This window comes from Platichthys flesus, chromosome 3 (genome assembly GCF_949316205.1).
Source record: "Platichthys flesus chromosome 3, fPlaFle2.1, whole genome shotgun sequence".
NCBI classification, from domain to species: Eukaryota; Metazoa; Chordata; class Actinopteri; order Pleuronectiformes; family Pleuronectidae; genus Platichthys; species Platichthys flesus.
Genome location: NC_084947.1, coordinates 23,868,256 through 23,884,547, shown reverse-complemented (window position 1 = coordinate 23,884,547; position 16,292 = coordinate 23,868,256). Strand labels below are relative to the sequence as shown.

General features: G+C 40.5%; 1 protein-coding gene across 2 annotated transcripts; it reads left to right on the top strand.

The window, feature by feature from the left end:
* The first annotated feature begins 5,973 nt into the window (after window positions 1-5,973).
* Window positions 5,974-15,565, top strand: hdr (hematopoietic death receptor). Of its 2 annotated transcripts, none has more exons than XM_062384773.1 (10): window positions 5,974-6,114; window positions 7,772-7,922; window positions 8,105-8,233; window positions 8,360-8,471; window positions 8,607-8,710; window positions 9,098-9,202; window positions 10,269-10,309; window positions 10,944-11,021; window positions 12,375-12,411; window positions 13,375-15,565. In XM_062384773.1, the coding sequence occupies exons 1-10, from the start codon at window positions 6,097-6,099 to the stop codon at window positions 13,680-13,682; spliced, it is 1,083 nt and encodes a 360-aa protein (XP_062240757.1). In that variant the 5' UTR covers window positions 5,974-6,096; the 3' UTR covers window positions 13,683-15,565. The 2 variants fall into 2 exon arrangements, with proteins under 2 accessions (XP_062240757.1, XP_062240756.1); XM_062384772.1 differs by having other exon boundaries at window positions 10,944-11,186.
* The last annotated feature ends 727 nt before the right edge of the window (window positions 15,566-16,292 follow it).

Here is a 16,292-nt window from a genome sequence, read left to right as displayed (position 1 = left end):
AATCACCGCAAATCATCGTGCGAAGCACTTCATCCTGTGGCGCATATCATCATCACCCACATCATTCTGCAGCGCACTTCATTCTGCAGCGCATCTCATCCTGTGGTGCATATCATCATCACCGCACATCATCGTGCACATCGTCCTGCAGCGCACGTCATCCTGCCGAGCACATTGTCCTGGGGCGCACATCATCCTGCAGCGCATATCATCATAACCCCACATCATCCTACTGCGCACATCGTCCTGCGGCGCACATCATCCTGCGGCGCACATCATCGTGCGGCGCACATTATCCACATCAAAGGAGAAGGGTTGGACCTACCTGCGTCACCCATTCTAACAGCACATCCATGAAGGGCTAGAATTGCCGTCATTCTATATTACATGTAGGTGTTCACATCCTATTGGATACTTAACCCATCCTAGCATGCATTCCTAAATCACATTGTGTCATTACGTCTTGACACTGATAAAATACTCAAAAGTGGGTGAGAGTTGAAGTTGGTGCATCTCGTTCTGGCGCATCTGGGTTAGATATGAAAGTTCCAGCGTAGACACTAAAATGAACTGTTGTCCTTCATGTAGAACCTGACCTTGGGTACTGCTAAGAGAGGAGGGAGTATCTGTGGAATTAGACAGGTTCTATTCTCCTGTACAGATATAATGTAATATACAATATACATAATATATAGTGACATAAACAGTAAAGTGTGAGGATGGTCAAAAACTCCTCAACACCTGGCACAGTCGAACTGCGTAATCACAGCTCGCACTAAGAGTTATGCAATTCTTAAAAAAACATTAGCCCATCATCAATATCTCTCATATGAATAGTGATATCATCTGGTATTTGGTAAATATCAACTTCCCACAGCAATCTTACATTTTGGTCTCTGTTACTCCATATGAAGGAACAAAGCCAGTCATCAACAGTAGGTCTCTCATTGAAAAGAACACAGGAATCATTGGAATAGAATGCAATAATGAAAGTTATACAAATATTTCCAGAAAGAGGAACAAGATAAGGCTGCCCCTTGTTTGCCATTGAGACTGGACTATTGGCGGAAATGAGGACACCCTGCATATGTATGCACATCGATGGTCTGTATCACAAAACAACCTTATATACAAATTATATTTAAATGTGTGTTTTGATTCAGTGCTCATACATCACTATTCATCTACAACACAGTGCAACTTGACTTTCAACAGCTTGGACAGAGATCGTGTTTAACTAGTCTCACCCAATGCTGCCTCCAGGCACTATCTTCAAGTCTAGATGGCTACAGTGGTCTGGTATCACTTATTTTTAACGCTGCACCCCCCTGATTGTTTCTATTCTCAAACTTTTGCAATTGATCAGACTTCACATAGCTCTCCCTGGGGACAAAAACTTTATATAAGCGATGTAGTGGTATTCTGCAAAAAAAACCTGTAAAGACATTAGAAAGAATTCCTATGTTACCCTTGAATAACTCCACAGTGAACTTGCATATAGTATTTACACGAGAAAGAGGAAGGGGCATTACCACCCCTCTTACTCCATTACACAGATTGGGGTTTTCTGAATCCTCTGCTATTGTCACTTTTTAAACTTCCCGAGCATTAGCAAGCCCTGGGAGTTAGCTTACTAACCCACTCAACCTCATGAGTCATGCATCAGTAATGTAGTTCAGTCAAGGCCGCAGCAGTGTGCTAGATTATTCACACGAATAATGACTCATGACTTTTAAAGTAAATAGGTGTGGGGAGAAGAGATCAACGCATTATAAAGAGTCCCAGACTGAGTAAAACAATGGGACAGTTTGTGTTTGTCGCTATGACACAAGTCTGAGGTGTGTTGTTTCAAAAGTTTTACAATAACATTTAATCATATAGCAGTAAGCATATGCTTAATCTGCATAATTATAATAAGAATACTCCTCTTTAAGATGTTCCTGGCCAAAAAAAGTTGGAAACCCCTGCTGTACTACTCTACTGCACATGTGCACAGGTGAGCTCACATTAACTCCAGGAGCATAAGTGTGACTCTAACACATCTTCCGCTCTCCAACTTTGCCCTAAGACCAAGTAGATGGACTAGATATAATGTGTATTGTTTTATTGTAGGTTTAGTAACAAGACAAGAAAGGCTAAAGATAAAGTTGCTTTTTTTATGGGTGATCCAACATTTTGCTGGAGGAATATTTACTTTTTCCTCTAATCCTTCGTTCTTGTGCAGCCTCCACCTTTTATGCTTCATTAAATGCTCACTCACATGTCATTCTGCTTTTAAAAAGATGCTTAGGCTCTATACATTGTGGCTGTTTGACACTGCCTTGACAGAGGTATAATACACAAAGCACTTTGTTTTACTCAAGAGCACAAGCCCATCCCCTTCTCTTTTTACAACAAGACAGTTTTTGGGTTCACATTTTCTACCCAATCTACTTTTGATATCCACGATGTCCTGTTTTCTTCCATGTAGGTTCAATTTCCCATTTGCACAATTTGAGGTAAGGACAGTAAACTGAGTTAATGTGGGGTTATCTTTAACTCTATACCCCACAGCACTGCTGCCAAAACAGTTCAGCATGCACTCAGTACAGAGGACCCTGTAAGAGAAGAAAATAAAATTAGATTTTCTGTATCATCAAAACCAATCCTGACCTTGGTGCAACAGAAGAGCAGAAAGCACCACAGCTTATCTCAATGGAAAATGCATGTCTAACCTTGGGGAAAAAAAGCTGCCCCCTCCCTTGCCTTATCATCGAAAACACAAGTTCCAGCAGAGTGCAGGGGTAAACGGTGCAGAAACCCTCCCACGTGCAGTACACTCTGAATGATTTAAGAAATAAAATAAATACCAACAGACATGCGGTGTCAAATTTAGAATAGGTGATGTTGATGAGCTGTGGTGCACAGAAGAAGACTGCGGTCTTTATTGAAACCATCAGTGACCAAATTATGAGTCTAACCTTTGAGTCTGCAGCAGCACCATCAGGTCCTCATCATTCTCTCCAACCGCCAGCTCCAAGTTAAAGTTCCTGAAGTTCACACCCACACTTTCAGGATAACTGTGTGTTGTTCTGTTTGCATTATATGCTGCGTATCCCAGCAGAACACGCACGGTTGAATCCACCCGTTTCCTGTTTGGCTCCATATCTGTGAGCTGCAGACAACTGCTCATTAGATAATGTCAAAGAAGCATATGCAGGAGAATGAGGTTTGCTACAAACTGTGATATTGGCCGACTTCATGCCGTTTGTGATGAGAGGCTTTGAACAACAGTCGGCTTTCCCCATTATCTTGAAGGGCCTCACAGCATAAGAGACCACTTAGAACTGCTGTTCATTTTGCATCAGTAACTGTGATCCTGTCCTCATTCAGCTCAAAAACTCAGATACTTTTATACACATATTCTGCAGTGAGAAATGAACCGTGGCCAGAGTAAGAGATGGAGCTGTTGCTCAGATGCGTACACAAAAGATAAAATCTTGTGCAAGGTAGTAATGCACTGGGGCCTATCCCAGCATGCATTGAGCAATGGCTAGGTAAACCCTGGATATTCTATTACTGAGCTAATGTATAAATGCTGTTCAGACCAGGTATTAACATCTGTCCTTCTGATCACAAGTGGCCCGCGTTAAGTTCAGGTCTGACCATACACTGTTTATAAAAAGTGAAAGAAGCATCCGGCTCCAAAAGATGAAGCCTATGCGGAAGTGCCTTGTAAGTTTAATACCACAGAGATCTGGTAGGGGCTGGCTCAAGTTGGCTCCAAGAAATCTCTAGCTCCTTATTCAAAATTCAAATGACGCCGACCTCTCCCATGAAATACTCATTACTGAAACGTTTTCCCCGGGGGATTACGGTCTCATTCTCTAGAAACCCTCCTTCTTATCAGAGATCTGGTTATCCATCTTAAAATCATATCGTAATTTATAAAATGTTAGGTTTTGGGGCGTGTCTGTTTAATTGACACGCAGACTCTCAGATGATTGACAGGCAGCAGTTGAGACTAGAGAGAGAGATTTACTGGAGGAAACCTGGAGCTTTATTTACTTCGTGTTCACTCAGTCCTCTGACATTTACTCTGACTCTGTCATTTTAAGTCGACGGAGAAGGTTTTAAAATTGTATTGCTAGTTTGTTTTCGTTAGTTGTGAGTTCACCCTGAAGTTTGCTCTTCAGTTACAGACCCAGAGGAGCTGGTATCCAGTTTGTTCAGTAAGTAAACCCCTGTTCTCTCAAACTTTTACACTCTTTAGATTCCCATGTGTTCACAATGCACCTCAAAAGTGACTGTGTGTTTCTGTGTTCTGACTGAAGGACAGGAATACAGAGTTCTGTTTTACTGACATCTCATGAGAGGAAACTGAACTGACGGTGGTTTATAACTTCATCATCACATCTCATCAAAGAATTAAGGATGTTGTTATCTAGTCTCTCTTCTCCGCATCCGGAAGAAAGGCATCTAATATTCTGCTCCATACCACAGGTCTTACTTCCGTTGACACCATAAACTGTGGTTGACACCAGTCATCAGATTGTAAGATGAGTTCCAGTTGTTTCACTTCCTTATCTTCAACCTCAGCTTCAGCTTCAGCCCTTCAGCCCCTGATAGATTCATGGCTGATAGAAAAAATCATACGAACGCACGTCAGCACAGAGAAAGAGACAAATAGTGGTAACAATCAGACATTAGCACATCAAATCTGATTAAAGTAGAAATAAAGACCCTGACACCAAGAAATCCAACAACTACAGCCCAGGAGAAATTATAAAACTGAATCTAATGTAGTAAACTCACTTCCTGATGTTTTTCCTACACAGTCAGTATAATCTGACAGTTTAACTACACAGACTTACACCTGAGTAACTTTAGACACACAGCAGTCACCACAACAAAACACAGAAAGTTAATGCTACTGAGTAACCACATACAAAAAGTTACCTAAACATTATGTTAAACCGAACTATCCTTGTGGACTTTTACTCTGATTCTGTCATTATAAGTCCACGGAGACGGTTTTTACATTTTTACTGTAAGTTTGTTTTCGTTAGTTGTGAGTTCACCCTGAAGTTTGCTCTTCAGTAACAGACCCAGAGGAGCTGATATCCAGTTTTTTCAGTAAACCCCTGTTCTCTTAAAACTTTTACACTCTTTAGATTCCCATGTGTTCACAATGCACCTCAAAAGTGACTGTGTGTTTCTGTGTTCTGACTGAAGGACAGGAATACAGAGTTCTGTTTTACTGACATCTCATGAGAGGAAACTGAACTGACGGTGGTTTATAACTTCATCATCACATCTCATCAAAGAATTAAGGATGTTTTTATCTAGTCTCTCTTCTCCGCATCCAGAAGAAAGGCATCTAATATTCTGCTCCATACCACAGGTCTTTCTTCCGTTGACACCATAAACTGTGGTTGACACCAGTCATCCGATCGTAAGATGAGTTCAAGTTGTTTCACTTCCTTATCTTCAACCTCAGCTTCTGCTTTAGTCCTGAAGTTCCTGATAGATTCATGGCTGATAAAAAAATCATATTTAACTACATAGACTCACACCTGAGTAACTTTAGACACAAAGCAGGTCATCCCAACAAAACACAGAAAGTTAATGCTACTGAGTAACCACATACAAAAAGTTAACTAAACATTATGTTAAACCGAACTATCCTTGTGGACTTTTAATAAAAACAATTTGAAGGTGTCACTAAACTTTTTTAATATATTGTACTCTCTTGATGTTTGTTGTTCTTTGTTTGTACCCTCATGGTTGAATGCACTCGATTTGTAAGTCGATTTGGATAAAAGTGTCAGCTAAATGAAATGTAAGGTAATGTAGTCAAATTAAACCTGTTTGGCACCTTACATATGAGGTATACGTTTGGCACAAGCGCCACATGACGTAGGACCAGGCCGTACCGGGTGGTGTGGAGTGGGCGTGGTGTAGTTGCGGATTAAAAAGCGCGGGTCCCAGCAGGCACTGGTCTCAAAGAATTGCCAACAGCGCTCCTGTACGTGACAGGAGCACCAGTGAACCCAGTAAAAACTATTTTGGAATGAGTCTGTTCAAACCTGTGGATTTTCACCTGAAGAACCAGACATGAGCTTCATCAGCACAGTAAGTCTTATTTCTGCTCTTTAACAGAACGGTGCACGGAACCTGCTGCCGGCCGGCTCACAAGCGTCCGAACCGTCTTCCTCACGTGTTGTTGGTTACATTTGTTAGTTTCTCTCGCTCTCTTTCCAGAGAGTGTCGTTATCTGTGGCGTTTTGTGACCAGTCACGTGGTTAATGAGTCGGTGTTTAAACGAGGTTTCCCGTCACACAGAGCTCTTGTCAGAAAGTCTCACAGCTCCGTCACATTCCCTGAAACTCAGGTGCGACATTCCTCGTCTTCCTGAGAAAACACACAGATGAAGCTCACTCTGTCATTAAGCACACCGCCATGATGAAGCTTCTCCTGCTCGGTGTTAAGAGTGAAACGCAACCATCACGTTTTGACGCTTCAAGCGGTGAGCCGGTGCGTTTCCAGGTCTCTGCTGGAGAGTTGGTTATTTGGAAGGGCACCTTTTTTTTAAGTTTAAATAGAGGTGCTGCGGGTTTCACTGAATTAAATGGAGCCGATTTGTGGTTTGGCTCCTCAAGCTTCAGAAGAGGCGTTGTCTCGTGTACTATTCCACGTTAAACGTTTTTGAATGGAGTTCTGTGATCCTACCTGTTTCAGCGTTAGGGAACTTACTTTTGACTGGTGTCAGCAGTTTTAATCAGATTTTGATTTAATAACTGAAGCGGGGAACGTCTAGTGATTCCGTTAAAAGTGTGTGTTTCTGTACTTGTATCTTTGTGAGGACTTTTAAGCATAGACCCTTCAGAGTGAGGTCAATTTGACCGGTCCTCACGACTTCAATGGGCTGTTTGAGGGTTAAGACTTGGTATTGGGGTTAGAATTAGCTCTAGGTTTGGGTTAAACATTTAGTTTGGATGATCAAACGTGTGTTTGTGTGTGTGCGCCTAGTCTATTCTTGCCACAGGTGAGTTCGTGCACCGGAAGATCCCCTTGCATCATGTGATCTCCAACACAAACAGAGCTGTGTGGCTCATGTTGTGAAATAATGGAATACAACCTGGTCTATGCAAACTTGCCTTATTTGGTTATTCGTTCAGCCTGTGCCAGGGATTGTCTGTATTTGAGCTCCTCCTGTTTGTATTTTTTTTTCCTTACACTGACTTCACTTGATCACTTTGGTGAAGTCTGACTTGGTTTAGGAAATCACCTTATCCAAACACCTCCCCTCACTTCGTGCCAAAAGTATGTGGCCTGATCAGAGCTGGATTTATTTCATTGGCCAAGCGGTTAGAGGAAATGTTTCATCATCTCCCTATGGTCTTTAGAGAAATATGATTGCAAAATATTTGAGGTGTAAAAATACTTCTGTTTTTTTACCTATATGAGTAAAACTAATTTTATATAAACGATTTACCGACGGGAAGAAAAAGAGGAAAAAAATTATTTGTGAGATCAAGTATTCTGCTTTATTTTCTTAATTAACTGATGTTTAATTTGTAAAATGTGACAACGGTTATTCCCATCTGAGTTTCCGAGAGTCCCACGATGATGCAATCCAAATTGCTCATGAAAAAGTTAGGCTAATGAATTTATTATCCATCTGTCTGTTAGTAATTAAGATGTGATGGACTCATTGTTTGCTCTCTAAAATGTCCCGTATTATGGTCAGAGAAGTAAAAACGATGCCATTTTTGTCATCATCTGTCAGAGTTTTTCCCTGCTGGTCTTGCTCCTCTCAACCACTGGGGTGTTTCCACGGCCCAGCAAAGACTTTGGAAGCAGGACACAGCGGGATGTCCACTGCATAAGAAATCTGGAGTACCTTTACGGCAACAAATGCTGCTTAAACTGTCCTGCTGGTAAGTCACATGGAGCAGAGTTTGATTTAGTCCACTCACACTGAAGTTCTGTCATCGGCTTGAATCAGAATCCATCAGAGGAGCTATGGAGCTATTAGTAAACTGAAATAACAGGTTCTGTTAAATGTTGACAGCTCAGTTAAGAATCAAATTAAAGATATTTTTTGATTTATGTGTGTTAGGTACGCATTTGAAATCGCACTGCAGCCGAACAGGAGAGAGGGGACAGTGTGAGGAATGTGACTTCGATACATACACTGAGCATCCCAATTACCTAAATCAGTGTCTCAAGTGCACAAAGTGTCGCCAAGGTAATTTTGCTTGACAGCTCGACAATTGAGTGGAATGACTGTAGAAGAAAAATCAATATTCAACCTTTACAGAGCGCCCTGGGAATGAACTCTGACTTAACAAGGCAGTTTCTCTTCTTTTCTCAGATCAGGAGATTGTGAGGCACTGTATGCCCACCCAAAATACTGAATGTGGATGCAAAGCGGGAGGATTTTGTGATCCTCAACAAGCTTGTGAAATATGCAAGAGGTGTTCAAAGTGAGTCTATACCAACAGCACACGACTGATTCATGATTAATTTGTGGTTTATCATATGAAAAACAGATTTCTACTGTTTTCTAAGTCTGTTTCGCTCATTTGAATTCCTGTTTGTTTTTCCTACCTCCAAACTAGGTGCGGAAAGGATGAGGAGATAGAGAGGAACTGCACCTCCACCGCCAACACGGAGTGCAAGAAAATCCAGCCCAGCTCTGGCTCTGGCTCTCGCTCTGCCTCAGGTAAGGTCCTCTGTGGGAGCCAGTGCCACGTGCACCAGTTCTTCAAGAATTATGGCAACACCATTCCTCACTGGAGACAACTCTTAATTTGACTAGCTACAAAACTGTATCCCACATCTTGTTTGAAAGTAGTTTTAATAATTTTTTTAGTTCTAGAAATTCATTATTTTAGGCACAATGATTTGGCAAGTCATATGTATATAGCGGGTTTGTGCTAGCCATAACAATTTAATTTGGTCCATTCTGCATCTACCAAATATGGACAAACTATATTGAAACCTGGCCATAATCTGCAGCTCTACACTCTGAAAGAAAAAATGAATAACAAACATGGCCTCATATATTGTACTAATAGTTTTCACTTGTTTGTTTTATCTTTTTCATCAGCAAACACGAATGTGATTGTGATCGTTGTGATCGTTGTAATCTCCATTCTTCTTGTGGTGGCTGTGGTAGCAGCAGTAGTTATCTGGAAGAAATGCAGACCAACAGGTGGGTGGAAATAGAAAAACAGCACTTTGTTTATAAACCATACTTGACATATGTACAATATCCACTTCTAAAGCTGAATGGATTAACAGCATGATGGGGAAACTGCTGTTCTTTGTGATGAATATATTCGGTTAGAAAAAGATTTCGGTAACCATTTAAAGATTTCTTAGTGTTTTCTATGTGTGTGAATGTAAAACTGTACTGTAAAGAGCTTTGAGTGATCATCAACTAGAAAAGCGCTATATAAATACAAAACCATTTACCATTTTAAAGAAACGCAAATCCCAGCTTTCAGTATGACACAACGTTTTCACTTTGCATGAATTATGTTGCTACCAGACACAAAAAGTTTGCCAGCTCTGAACAGAATACATCAATATTGTACTTTATTCCCCTCTTACTGTTTCATTGACGCCCATAGATTGACCTAAAATACTGGACAAACAGTCCGAGCTCTCCCAGTAAATTTGCGTCTGTCACTGGTCATTATTTAGACCAGTACAACTAATGATTACTTGACTGAATGGAAATGTCAAATATTACGAGAAGTGATGGGCTCTGATGTGAACACCTGCGTTTTACTTGACGCGCCTGGACTTTGTTCACACCTCCTTGTCACAACATTGTATGTTTTTATAGCAATCTGTGCACAGAAAGCAGCATAACTGGTCTGCAAATGGCAGGTATGACGCTGTGTTTCCACTGGTGATCTCACAGTGGTGGGTGGACTCACACACAGACAATAGTTGCTTGCTGATGATGTTGAATTAAGGCGTGGTAGGATGGAATGTAAATAACAAACCATTGCAGGTAAGCTTGAATATCGCAAAAGGTGCAATAAAATACAATTCCACATCAAGACGTTTGCCCAGTCTCTGCACAGGTTGACCTGTGAAACCCCCGCTCTCACACCACTGACTGCTGTGGCCACACATTTCTGTCCTTTGTTTCATCCAGTGTTGACTTACCCAGAGTCGTACATTTCTTATCACACATGAATCTGGTTGACGTGAAGTGGGGGAATTCTTTTAAATTGCGTAATCCTCTGCTCACATGCTTTCCTCAGACTCTGGGAGAGACTCGCCGGAGGAGCTTAAAGTTGAGCAGGTGAGTTACTAGTAAAACTTTTTGCATCACTCTGTATAATTAAATCAAAGTGCGGAGTGGGGTGGGGCAATGACGCAAATGTTTCCATGGGCCACTGTCAGCCCAACAACTGCCATTTGACAATATGTAATACTCTGATGTGATGTTTTTTTTAATTCAAAGTTTCCACACTAGGTGCCGGCATGAGAGTCAGAAATAAAGAGAGAATCCGAATAGGCTGAATGAATATATGCTTTTATGGAGATAGATTCAACAAATTTAAGAAAAGTTTTGATCATTATGAAGTGATCAGTGTTTATAATGTGTTTATGTTTCAAAACAAATTTATATTTATGATTTGTTTTAAATATATAATAATTTCCAGGTCATAGGTTTATTTATACGGTGAATGAATTCTCTGCGGCAACCCCCCCCCCCCCCAAAAAAAAGATGATGGATTCAGCCAATCACCAATAGACAATATGTTCATCCAAATGCCCAACCCTGGTGCAAAGCAGTATTAGTTGACTTTATGTTTATGTTTGGTCAGATTCCATGTTTAGATTTCATTCAAACATTAACGATGACTGCAACAGCATATGTGTGAAGTTGTTAAAAGAATAAAAAAAATAAACTCAAACATTTCTTTAAACAGGATCGTTTAGACAGCTGTCCCACTGAGAAAAGGGATTACGGAGAAACCCGAAGGCCAAGCTTCGCTCACTGGCCACTGGTGAGAGGCAATTCCTCCGTCACTACGGAGGAAAAGCACAAGCTGTGTGAAAGCCTCAACAGCTCGGCCAGTAACTCGCAGCACAGTCTAACTGGCTTGCCATCCGCCTTACCTGTAATCCCCTTCCGCACCAGACCTGTGTATGCCCGGACGCCCAACAAGAGGGTGAGCGCAGCAGCAGCAGCTCATCTCCATCATTGCTTCCATCCCGGCTTCTTCCCCTCTGACCTGCTTCTTCTCCATTTCTGTTCACTCATGCTTTGCACTGTTAACTCGGCTGTCTGGTTACACTGGTCTTACAGTCTCCTCCTTCTTTCCTCACTTTAACTAACCTCACTATATGACAAGAGTGCCTGAAATGTTCAATGCTTTTTTTAAATATATCATGCATAAATTCTAATCTAGCATGTATGAGCTACATTACACTGTGGAGACCAACACAGTCCCATAATGCCGTTTGATCACATTCACTGTGGCAATGATGAACCCTGTACTAGGTGTTAATGAGATTAATACAAATTCCACAAAAGCTCAAACATTTCATCATCTTTTTAATGTCAACCCTGGCCAGCTGGATTTTCTCAGAAATTGTAAATTGTGTGACGCATAAATGAGGGTGATGATCTTTAGTCTCCATCTGCACTAAATGACTGTGGCTGTAGTGTTAGATCAAGTTCAAGTGACTTTGAAAAGCTCCCTTGTGCAGTCGTGTTCTCGATAATCGAGAGCAGTTTTATGTGCAGCTTTAAGCAAAAAACAGACATCGGATTGTGTATAACATTATGAAACGCACCACCTCTTGTGTAATTGTGCTGCTCAGAGTTGTTTAGTTTGTTATGGAAGAGAGGGTCAATGAGTCACATGTTCCGGTACAACACTCCAATTTGCAAGCTTTGTCGCCATGTCGTGATCGCAGGAGTTGGAAACACAAGCAACATGTTTCACCACTTTTAAAACGAATGTGAATATGAGGAAACCCAAAGCCAGCATGCGGACAACCAGTGAAGCAGGTCCCAGTACCACCCCACTATCCCTCCAAGCATTGTTGACCACTATACAACGATATACAGGACAGGCTTCTCTTCCTAAAACGAGAAGATAAAGTAATACCGTGATATAATGCCATAAACTTCCAAAAAGTGAAAGATTATGTAATATTAATTTCAAGTCATATCGCCCCCCCTTGATTTACTGGCCAACCAAAAACCGACTTTAAATGCAGCTTAGTAGAGCAGGGAGCATGTGTCTTTTTGACTTTGTGTATTTATGTTTTAAGATTAGTTGTATTCACCAAGCGTTGCAATAGAACTGAGTGTTAATGATTGTTTCTCACTTTTTTTTTTTTTATTATAGGAAGAAGAGGACTTTCTCAAACTTAATCCTGTGAATGGTAATTTGGTTATTTTCATTACTTCTTAACCATCCTTCCACTCACTTCCACATTGATTCATGCAGACATTCGGCCTCATCACTAATTTCATTTAAATATAGCTTTTTCCATCAACTGGTTTTTATATTTAAAGCAGCAGCTGGTAAACCAAGAACACATACTGGTGCATCTCAAGAAATCATGAAAAAGCTCTATTTTAAGATGGTGAAGATATAATTTGGCCTGGACTCATTACTCATAAACAAAATCATTGAACATTTTTCCATTTTAGATTAAATAATCTTGGTCTACAGCTCCGTTAATAAAACTAGTGGCTGTCAACCAATTTAAAAATGTTGTGTTATTAATCACCATTTTCTGTTTATTGTTATGGGAACAAAACTATACCAAGTTCCAGTTTCCAAGTTCAGTTCATGCAGATGAAAATGAATGAGATCATGTTCCTAGTTCTTTTTTTACTGAGATGATTTTATGTGACAAACGTACGGTCATGTGTTTGGTTATGAATCGATGGGGTCGGATCATGTCTGCGTGTTGCTCCACTCATTCTATCACTGAGTCCTGACTGAGCGTGACGTCTTGTGCCGTACTGAGCACAACCATATATACAGTCTATGAGCACAACATGTTGACGAGTCATTTTCATGATGTTTAAATGCAGCCTCTCAAACATTTCTTTCAAATCTATATTGATTGGTTTTCAGAAATATTTAAATATTGAGTCACCAGACTTTTGAATTGCAATGGCTGTGAGCTATCATCAAAAATTAAAAAGTGACTTTTCGATAATATTCTAATTTCTCACCTGCACACACAAGCATGAAAATACAAACGTTTGAAAATTGTTGTATTGTGAATTAACTCAGTCGTTCCAAAATGTATAAAAAAATGTCCTTCCAACAATGCCTTGATAACAGATTTTTGCTCAGGTGGTTGAATAAAATACTTTATCTTTGTTTGCAGGTGAAGATTCTCTGAGGAAGTGCTTCGAGTATTTTGAGGAAATTGAGTTCGACCAACACAAGAGATTCTTCCGTAACCTTGGGATCAGCGACAACGTGATCAAAAGCAAAGAGCCCCTTAACTATGTGGACAAGATCCATGAACTGCTGAATATTTGGGTGGAGAGGGAAGGCAGAGAGGCTAGCCTGAATGACCTGCTGAAAGCTTTACTTGATTTGAAACAGAGGCGAACAGCGGAGAAGGTCAAGGAGGATGCTATTCGCGATGGTCATTACGTCGAGTGTCCATCTGAATTAGAAATACATTAATGATCCCAGGGAGAAGTTGTGTTTGTTCCAATGGCTCCAACAAAGATAAGAAATATAAGATTTACAAAATGTAAAAAATTGGAGGTATGTGCGTTCTGTACATTGAGATGAGTATCTAGTAGAGAGTGCATCTTACACTCAGAGAGAGGAGGTGTGTAGTTCGATAGCCACAGGCAGGAATGACTTCCTGTGGTGCATCTTGGTGATCTCAGTCTTGCACTAAACGTGCTCCTGTGTTTGACCAGAACGTCATGGAGAGGGTGGGAGACATTGTCCAGAATGGCATGTTGTTTGAACTGCATCCTCCTGTCTGTAACCGCTATCAGGTGGTCCAGTTCCACCCCCCCCCCCCCAGCTTCACTGGCCTTGCTGATCAGTTTGTTGAGCCTGTTGGCATCTGCAACCCTCAGTCTGCTGCCCAAGCACACAACAGCAAACAGGCGAGCATTGGCCACCACAGTCTCCTAAAACATCCTCCGCATAGTCCGGCAGATGTAGAAGGATCTCAGTATTCTCACGAAATAGAGGCGGCTCTGGCCCTTCTTTTAGAGGGCATCAGGGTTCTTAGCCCTGTCCAGCTCATGGTCTAAAAACACTCCCAGATATTTGTAATCCTCCACAATGTCCACGCTGACTCCCTGGATACAAACACGGGTCATCGGTGTCCTAACTTTCCTGAGATTCACAACCAGTTCCTTTTGTGAGCGGTGAACTTCCTTTTTAGGGACGAAAAAAAAGGATCAAAACACGAGAGGACTACTCACTTCTGAGGTCCCTGTTTTGCGGAGTGCTTCTCCTCCATACAGTACTGGTTGGAGGAGCATTGTACAAACCACAGTTTTGGCCAGTAGTCAATCTATTCAGCCAAAGAAAGACCACTACCAATCAACAGGGATGTAGTGTCATGAATTGGCGTTAGCTTGGGTTGACTTCTGCTGCTATGATAAAAGAAGGCATTACTGAGGAGGCCCATGTTCCTTCCCCATAATGTCTGCCTTGTCCTGTGGCATCACTTAAGGCTACTACGCATAGTGTTTGGAGAGTATTATTAAACAAGCATTACTAATATTACTTGTCCAGCCAAAACACATGCTCGTTGTCTTTCAAAGTCAGTATTTTGCTGACTCTGCTGCTTCTATCTTCAGTCCTGTTTTCTACAGTCCTGATGAGAAAATGCTTTGTTAAGATTCTGTTAAGTCACATTTGTCTTAAAGCTTATTTTACTTGAAATAGTAAGTGCCTGCTATCTTTCATGCCAGACTATTTTAACAGAAGCCAAATTAAGATCTGCTAATGTCTGTCATAGTATGATGTCCATTAGAGATTATTGATCTTATTCATATTTTATTTATTTGATTGTAATGTTCTCAGGAATTTACGCCTTTTTGATTGCACTAACTGAACAACAAATTCTGTAGAGCAATAGGATTACTGCAACTAAATATTATGGAGGATAGAAGTTAGAGTTATGAATATTTATTGAAAATGTTTTCTGCCTGACTCTAACTTATAGTTCTATTGGTTTACTACCAGTGAACAGCTGAAAATGTTGTGTGTTGCATTTCTGGGTACCATGATATGCTTCCTTGCTGCATTAAATGCCTTGTAAAAATGTTTTACACTGATCTGTATGGCTGACAGGGAACTACTTGTCTCCTTTACACAGGGCCAATCACATTGTTACACCGTTGTGTGTTGTTTTTTTGTCTATTTTTCTCATGTTCAGGTCATACAAAGTTGTTTAACTCTGACATTTCATTTTATATAGAATCTCAAGGATTTCGTTTTTACAAAGTCATTACAACTTAATGAAATATCAAATCCACAATTTGAGCATCTGAGCAAAAAGTGAACCTTCAGAAATAAAACAATGTGAATATGAATGTTTCAGTCTTTTGTATTAAGTTTTCCCTATGTGCAAAAAAGAAATATTGTTAACAATAAATGTTCTGTTATACATAAAATTTGCTATGCAAAAACACTAATAGGTTTAATTAATAACTAACCTTTACACTCAGACATGTAGTAATAGCCGGGCATCGTCAGAGGACCATAATCGGATCCAGTCAATTGATTAATATGTATAACAACAGATTTATATATCTCACAACAGTATGAGATGAAGAAACAGTGTGAGATCAGAGTCCCACAGCTCATCAGAGATTCTCTCACCTACATCCACCTCCAGTCCTAGAAGGTGTTTTACTCAGGTTTGGATGGAGCAGGAGGAGCGGCTCTCACATGTCAACATATGAGGGGAATTCACTGTGAACTGATCAAAGTCCAGAGCTCAGAACTGAGTCAGTGTGCTACATAGATAACTGGACCACACCCTTGTTCTAAAATTAGGAACAAGAGGTTGTCTACACCAGTTCCGGTTTTCACCTCAGATAATTGTAAAATAGGATATGATGAAAACTTGCACTCTTGTATCATGGTTTACAGCTTAAATGTAATGATAATTTTATGTAAATGGAGCATCAGTTCTTTTATTTTCCTAGGCGATTGCCATCTTCATCTTGGTGTATAATATAATAAAAGCTGGGAAGTGAAGTCGGCCTACTGAATATCACTATTACTACAGTTCATTGTATTTAACCAATCGATTAT